An 8,036-nucleotide genomic window follows, 5' to 3' on the forward strand; every position below is an offset into this window, starting at 1 on the left:
ATAAAATTGTCATCACTGACTCTTAAGCACAGTAGTACAACTATGGCGTGTGTGCTGAGGTCTCGTTTATATTTGACTGGATACCGTTTTCCAGTATTCATGTTTGTTTTTTTTTTTTTTTAAGACAGGGTTTCTCTGTGTATCTCTGGCTGTCCTGGAACCTACTCTGTAGACCAGCTGAATCCAAACTCACAGAGATCCGCCTGCCTCTGCTCCTGAGTGCTGGGATTAAAGGCTTGAGCCACCACTGCCCTGCCAGTTTTCATTCCTATTATAAAACAATAATGCTAAATGACATCCAAAGTATTTTTCTTCCTCTTCCTTTTTTCTTTTTCTTTCTTTTCTTTTGTTTTTTTTGAGACAGGGTTTCTCTGTAGCTTTGGAGCCTCTCCTGGAACTAGCTCTTGTAGACCAGGCTGGCCTCAAACTCACAGAGATCTGCCTGCCTCTGCCTCCCAAGTGCTGGGATTAAAGGCGTGTGCCGCCACTGCCCAGCTCCTTTTTCTTTCTTAACGGTAACAATTCAGGGTTATTTCTATTTTCTAGGTACTCCAACCAAGATTTCCCAGTAGCACACTGAAGGTGAAATGGACTGCTGGTGTCCCAATATAACCACTGTGGCCCGCTGTACTTGTGAACTCTACTCTCCCTACCCAGCTGGCCTTATGCAAATTAGGAATAATTAGAATCCTTGTCTATTTCTAGTAAACAAGTTGATAGCCATAGAGTTTCAATAGCATGTTCTATGGAACATGTATTAACAACTAGAGCTTCCCCCATCTGTTCTTTGCTTTACTTCTCTATGTTGTATTGGTTATTCTAGTTTCCTTGTCCATGATCTCATTACTTTTGTCAGATTTTACTTTTTATATTTTGGAATATTGATAAGAAAAAATTCCTTCAATTAACGACTACTGAACCATCCGGCTGAAATAAAAATAAACTGCAAAGACAGAGCCTCCTACAGCTGTTGGAAACGGAGACAACTGTACACATGGACTGCTGTGTCAAGAAAACCCTGAACCATGCTATTCAAAACTGCCCTTAGGCTATCCAAGCTGCCTTGGCTGTGCCCCCAATCTTAACAAGCTTGGTTGTTAAGGCAACCGAATAAACCGCCCTTGCCACCCCTTGAAGGTAAGGATAAAGAAAAACAATTCACCTTTGATAAGAAGCTTATAAAGAGAAGACTGCAATGGAAATCAGAAAACAGAGGGGAACTGAAACAGTTTCACTGGCAGTGTAAACATGGAATAAATTGCTAACACGGTCATGATGCAAATGAGCCTGAAAGGTGATCTGAAGGACAGAAGGAATGGGGAGGAGAAGTCCTAGAGGACAGCGTGCTTATTATGCCAACTGTGCTCTTCTTAGCCAGCAATCTTTCCCTATTTCTGCAGCTTCGGAACACCCAGGGAGCATTCAGGAATGAGATTCTTATTAGTTTTCCTTCATTTAATCCATTCCATCACCAGCAAATGTCAGCAACTGACAGAATGGGAGGTACTCTATGATTCACACATATTATAACTGTCCATGTGAGCATGAGTCAAAATTGACAACGTGAACTACCAAATGCTTTACTTCTTGGTCTGGCAATTTAGGTCAGCTCTAATCTACTGTTCTATATGGAAAAGAGTTATCCATCCATCCATCTTGGTGTTGGTGACCAAATTACGGGTCTTGAGAGTGCTACACAAGTGCTCTACCACTGAGCTACATCCCAGTCTTTATTTCAGACCATTTGTTCAGAGTGATATGGCTATAAACTAAAGTGTCATATTTAAAATTTGAGTATTTTTTTAAAAAAATGACTTATTTTCATTTTGTGTGCATTGATGTTTTGTCTGCATGTTTGTACATGATTCCCTGCAACTGGAGTTTCAGACAGTTGTGAGCTGCCATATGGGTGCTGAGAACTGAACTCAGGAACTCTGGAAGAGCAGCCAGTGCTCTTAACTACTGAGCCATCTCTCCAGCTCTAAAATATGAATTATATCTATACCTCAACACCACAAAGACCTTTCTTTCTCAGCATTTCACGGAGAAATCTGAAATTTTCACAACATACAGTCTAGTTAGACATCACACTACACATAACTGACGTGTTATTATCTGAAAGCAGCAAGCAGTACATACTGTAAGTGTCTTCCATGCTGATGGCAAAGGAGTCCTGTTCAAGTGCTAGAGGGAAAAACATGGTTCAGAGAATCAGAAACAAAATTTATCAAAAGACAGCCCTAAGATGTCGAATCTTTCCTGGAATTGAAGCCGCTCAAATTCAATAAGACAAACCCTTAGTATATGGCCTCCTCCGGAGACATCTCTCTTCTTTAAAGCATTCTTTACTCCTAACACTAATTTTAGCATTATCATATAATTCATATTCTTGGAATAAACTCCAGGGCCCCAAAACAGCTAGGCCACAATGACTACAGATATAAACTATATTCAAATGACAACATAGCAATGTATTTTAAGAGGTATTACAACACCTGCTACTGTTCACCTATTAGAGTTTGATGTTATTTATTATTAGTAATAGGGTTGGTAAGTCAAGGCCATAAAATACTATTATTTAAAATTCCAGATAAACTACTTTAAAGCTCTTCTTTCCAGCTGGATAGATGCTAAATGGTTAAGAGCTCTGGTTGCTCTTGCAGAGGACCTTGGTTTGATTCCCAGCACCCACATAGCTTACAAGTGACTACAGAGTCAGTTTTAGGGGAACAAATGCCCTCTTTGACCTCTGTGGGCAATGCATGCTCATGGTGCACTTATAAATGCACACAAACTCATGTAAAATAAAAATAAATCTTATTTAATAACTTTTTAAAAATGAGATCAGGAAAAGTCATACTGATGGTCTCTTATCTAGCAGTGCTTTACTCTGTTCTTCTCATTTCTTTCTTTTTCTTTCTTTTATTTTTTTGGTTTTTTGAGACAGGTATCTCTGTGTTGCTTTGGAGCCTGTCCTGGAACTAACTCTGTAGACCAGGCTGGCTTCAAATTCACAGAGATCCACCTGCCACTGCCTCCCGAGTGCTGGGATTCAAGGCACACACCACCACTGCCCGGCTTCCTCTAATTTCTTACATAATGTCAAGATTAGTACTATTCTGGTCAGTACTGATTCCCTCTCTACAGCGAACAAGTGAATTTAGGAATTAAGAACTCACAGAGAACATGTAAGAGATAAAATATAACAGAAATGAAAAACATTAAAATAAAGTGTCTCAGTTTGAATTCTCTTTTACTGGAGAGCTCTATTTAATTCACTTATTATTATGGAAAAACTAATCTTGTATCTAACCACTCCCACAGGAATCTTCTGAAAATTGGATGTACATACAACTCTTGTCTCTAGGCAAGCTCTCCTTTGGCCTCTCACACAATTCCATACTCCTTCCCCCCATTCTATGACATAAGCACCATTAGAACCTTTGTTAGGAAATACAGGTGATCAGCTAAACTCCAGTTTAGTACTTCGCTGCAGAGCCCATTTGTTAAGGACAATCATTAGGGAAACTGTCTGAAAATTATTCTTCATGTTTGTATTAAACTATCCTGACCTTTTGGAACCTCTATTACAGTTATGTCATACTTTGTTAAAAATAAAAAAGGTCTGGAAGGAAGAGTCAAGCATTACATTTTCTTGTTTTCTTATTTATTTTTTTATTTCAAGGTATCTAAGAGAGAGAGAGGATTCAGCAACTTAGAGAGCTGACCTATTCTCTTCCAGCAGATTGATTACAGTAGGTAAAGAGTGCTGGAATTCATGGTATCACCCAGCTGTCTCTTATCTTCTCCATCACACTGTTAACCTGTGATTAGATTCCCTTCCCTCAGTACTAGGCTGCTGTGAACTGGATAAAGTGCGAATCTGAAGCTACTGTTTAAACCCTGAAAAAAAAAATAGCAGATCTCGGTAAAGTAGTAATTTCTCTATCCTTACCAAAAGCCCCCAGATTCGAGAAGATTCTCAAGCAACGCGAGGATAAAAGGAGCAGGCATGGAGGGGGGAGGTTTTGAAAACAAAGGTAGAAAGAGGTGCCAGGTAGGCCGTCGAGGTATAATGGGCGACGCCGCAGTGGCAAGGGCTTAAGGTTGGGGAGTGAGGGAGGACACCTCCTTGAAGGTATCCCACACGTGAATTGCTCCCAAGGGTTGACCCAAGCCAACACCCTACCACCTTTCCTTCTTACCTCAGTTCAGACGCTCGCCCCACAGCCAACTTCGCCTTACAGTCAGGCCCCGGCAACGCCCACTTCCGGTCGATGCCAGGGCGGGGCTGCACTTCCTGTGACTGTGGCTTACACTGGCCCAGAGCTACAAAGCCAACACTTGTGACGCTTTCTCCCTTTGGCTCACCCTCATGCCTTCAAGGCTACCTCTTGGGGATTTTCAGCCGCTTTACTTTTGGCCGCCACCTCTCTTATACTCCCTGACCCACATGGTCCTACGTATGTGGAGAGCTTCCTTTGCTGGCTTTGGGGCAGCCATCTTAGAAAAGCCAGGGAAAGGAAGGGACTGGTCGGAGCTGGGTGCTGTTTACAAGAAAGCCTTGCTTGTGGAAGTTGTTGAGACAGAAATGTAATTTAGATTTTGAGAGTTCAAAAGAGGACAGCTGAGGAAAATCAAGAAGAGCAGGGATTTTGTGATTCTATAGTACATGTAGGCTCTCAATTGGAAAGACAATGGTAGTCTCTGAGAATAGTTGGGAGGATGATAGATTTGTGGTGGGATTAAAGGGAGTTTTAAGTTGGAGAGGACAAGTGGGTCAAAGAACTGGGAGTCCTTCAGAAAAGATGTCATTCCTAAATGATAATTGTGTACCAGCTTAAGTATAAATACTTATCCCCAAAGTGCTTAGGAAAACAGATACTAAATTGAAACAGTGGTCGAATGGGGGTACAACATATGCCAGGAAGCGGTAGAGTGTAAATTCCTATAAGGAAATTTTTAGTAGGGCCTGAGATGCCCTGCAAAAACATTAGGGAGAAAAATGATTTATACTATAAATTTTATCGCATTTGAAAAGGTATTGGCACTGTGGGTAGATTTGGTGACACTGTTTTAAAACTACCAAGTTGTAAAATACATTGTATGATAGGACAGAAAATTTTGTACTGTCCAAATCTTAGTAGGCCATCTAGAAGTTGTCTGACTGCTGAAATCCTGGGACTTCTGACATGTTTAAGTGGGTAAGAGCCTAAATACAGTTTGAGAGAATCATCAGGATAGCAAAAACAAGGAGCTTAGGTGAATAGGGTCTTAGGAGTGGGTGCTTTATTTTTACATGAATAATTTGTAAATGAATTCCAGCTCTGCTCCACAGTCCGGTCAGCTGATGAGTGAATGCTTCAGAGCTTTCAGTTCGGAATAAGACACTAAAAGGAGCTAGGGAGTAAAGGCACAAACCTGTCATCTTAGCACTTGGGATGCTGAAGCAGGAGGATTGTCATGGATCTGAGGCCAGCTGAGACAGCCCAAACTACAGAGTGAGACCCTGTTGGGCAGAAGACCTGCCTCAGAGTGGGTGGGTGGGGTGGGGTCCCAAAGAGAATGTTGGGTCGGGGGAGAAGGAGGCAGACAGACATGATCTGAGGATGAATCAGGATGGCTGCCAGCAGCATTTAATTGAGAAAAGATTACACCTTTTATACTGTATAGTTGCACATAGGATTAAATGAGAGGACAAGGGGTGTGTGAGTTGGGGTGTAACTTGAGATCAGAGTACTGACCTTGACAATAGGCACCAGTCAGGGAGGGTCACCAACCAACCAACCCAAACCCCAAGAAGAAATAGGTTGTGGATGGGAGATGGACTGATGATGGGCTGGTCATTCTTGCTGCAGTATAATGGTTCTTTTTTTTTTTTAAGATTTATTTATTTGTAATGTATATAGTGTTCTGCCTATATGTATACTTGCACACCAGAAAAAGGCACCTGATCTTATTACACTCATTAACTCATTACAGTTAATCTTGAGCTACCATGTGGTTTCTGGGAACTGAACTCAGGACCTCTGGTAGAGCAGCCAGTTCTCTTAACCTCTGAGCCATCTCTCCAGCTCTAGCAGGATAATGATTCTTAGTCATGTCTGCACATTGGAATCATTTGGGGAGTGCTTAAGACTTACCATGTAGCTCGTAGCTTGGTGGTGGTGGCCTACACCTTTAATCCCAGCACTTGAAAGGCAGAGGTAGGTAAATCTCTTGAGTTTGTGACCAGCCTGGTCTACAGCTTGAGTTCCAGGATAGCCAGGACTACATACTCTGAGAAATCCTGTCTCAAAAAACAAAACACCCCAAATAAACCAAAACCAAAAACCCCAAACCAAACCAAAACAAATCCCTCCCCCAAAAAGAGAACATGTAAATTCCTGTCTTAGACCAATTAATCAGAAAAGAGCCAGGCATAGTAATTTTTTTTCAAGACATGGTTTCTCTGTGTGACAGCCCTAGCTGTCCTGGAACGCACTCTGTGGACCAGGCTGGCCTCGAACTCACAGAGATCCTTCTGCCTGTGCCTCCTGAGTGCTGGGATTAAAGGTGTGTACCACCACTGCCTGGCTCTAGGCATAGCTATTTTTAAAACTTACCTAGATGATTCTAATATGCAGTCAGACTAAAAATTTGCAAAAGCATTTCTTTCACATGGATGGCCTGGATGAGTCATAGCAAACGGTTAAATGCTTTTTCAGAGAGAAATTGCTTCATCGTAAACTTAACACAAAGCATTTTAGGAAAAACTAATTTTTTTCCAAGTTCACTTCAGATCATTAGAAAACAGCTTGAAACAATTGCTTTTGTTGTTTTTGAACCCACTCTGTAGACCAGGATAGCTTCAAACTCACAGAGATCCACTTGCCTCGGCCTCCTGAGTACTGGGGTTAAAGGCATGCCCACCACTACTTTAAAACAATTCTTATGAGATCTTATGAATTTTGAGTTTATCACAGTATCATTCATGCAGAATTAGTGGGACCAGAGTGGTTTGAACTAATTTTCTTTTCAGAGATCTGGTGCAATTTTTGTCACTGTTGCTATGACCCATAAATACTTTTCATTTACATACTTACAGATTGAAATTTCTAAGAAAGAGCTAAGAGCTTGAGAGAATGGGAGCAGCGAGCCGGTCTTAAACCAGAACCTCAAGTAGGCTTTACTGCAGTCTCTGATGCCTTCCTTGTCACAATGGCAGAGTTCTTAGTTGACAGAGCTGCTCCATTTAGCACCACCGGACAAGCCCACTGACTCAACAAACAAAAGCTAAAGCTGTCTTTCAGTGGTAACTTGGAAATAAAAATGCACCACACATCTGTCCTCCTTCAATACTTTGTTCATTCCCTTTCAAGGCAAAAAAAAAATTATGCTTTATCTGAGATCCCTGCTGAGTTTTCTTTCAGGCTGTTTTCTTTCTGTCCAGGTTGATAATATTTGAAAATGGAAAAACAATGAGACCAAGTAATTTATACCAACCAGGGTTATTCTAGGAATTAGCTGAGATTATTATCCAAAATTGAATATATATTTACACACATGTATGTACATATATACATTAGAATTTATAATAGCTAAAAATAAAGCCAATGTTCTAATGAGTCTTATGAGTCATAAGAACTCTTGAGATTCTTCAGAAATGTTCAGTGTTTGATGACTTGATAAAATGGCTCAGTGGGTAAGTAATTTGCTGCCAAGCCTAATGATCAAATTCAATCCCTGGGATTAACTCTTAAAACTTGTTCTCTGACATTCACATGTGCACCATGATATGCACTGTACAATGTGTAAATAAATAAGCATAAATTTTTAAAAGATTTATTATATATAGTGTTCTCCCTGCATGTACGTCTATAGACCAAAAGATATATAGACCAGATCTCATTACAGATGGTTATGAGCCAGCATATGGTTGCTGGGAATTCAACACAGGACCTTTGGAAGAGCAGGCAGTACTCTAAACTGCTGAGCTATCTCTTCAGCCCAAGTGTAATAATATTAATAAAAGGAATCTTTCAGTGTTTCAGAAA

At 40.7% G+C, this 8,036-nt stretch overlaps 1 protein-coding gene across 5 annotated transcripts in view; it reads right to left on the minus strand.

Annotated features, from left to right (window-relative positions):
* Nucleotides 1-7,162, minus strand: part of Gtsf1 (gametocyte specific factor 1) — a 33,773-nt gene extending 26,611 nt beyond the window's left edge. Inside the window, exons 1-2 of one of the 5 annotated variants that reach the window (XM_048449560.3) lie at nt 7,086-7,162; nt 2,140-2,184 (exon numbers count right to left, since the gene is read on the minus strand). In XM_048449560.3, the coding sequence (XP_048305517.1) occupies nt 2,140-2,155 (16 nt within the window). In that variant the 5' untranslated portion in view covers nt 2,156-2,184; nt 7,086-7,162. Of the gene's footprint in view, nt 1-2,139; nt 2,185-3,179; nt 3,244-3,352; nt 3,417-3,955; nt 3,998-4,205; nt 4,297-7,085 lie in introns of those variants that run through there. The other 4 variants (XM_048449559.1, XM_048449561.2, XM_048449558.2 and 1 more) reach the window with 4 other exon arrangements.
* Nucleotides 7,163-8,036: the final 874 nt, after the last annotated feature.

The sequence above is a fragment of the Myodes glareolus genome, chromosome 19, assembly GCF_982192425.1.
Source record: "Myodes glareolus chromosome 19, mMyoGla1.1, whole genome shotgun sequence".
Taxonomy (NCBI): Eukaryota; Metazoa; Chordata; class Mammalia; order Rodentia; family Cricetidae; genus Myodes; species Myodes glareolus.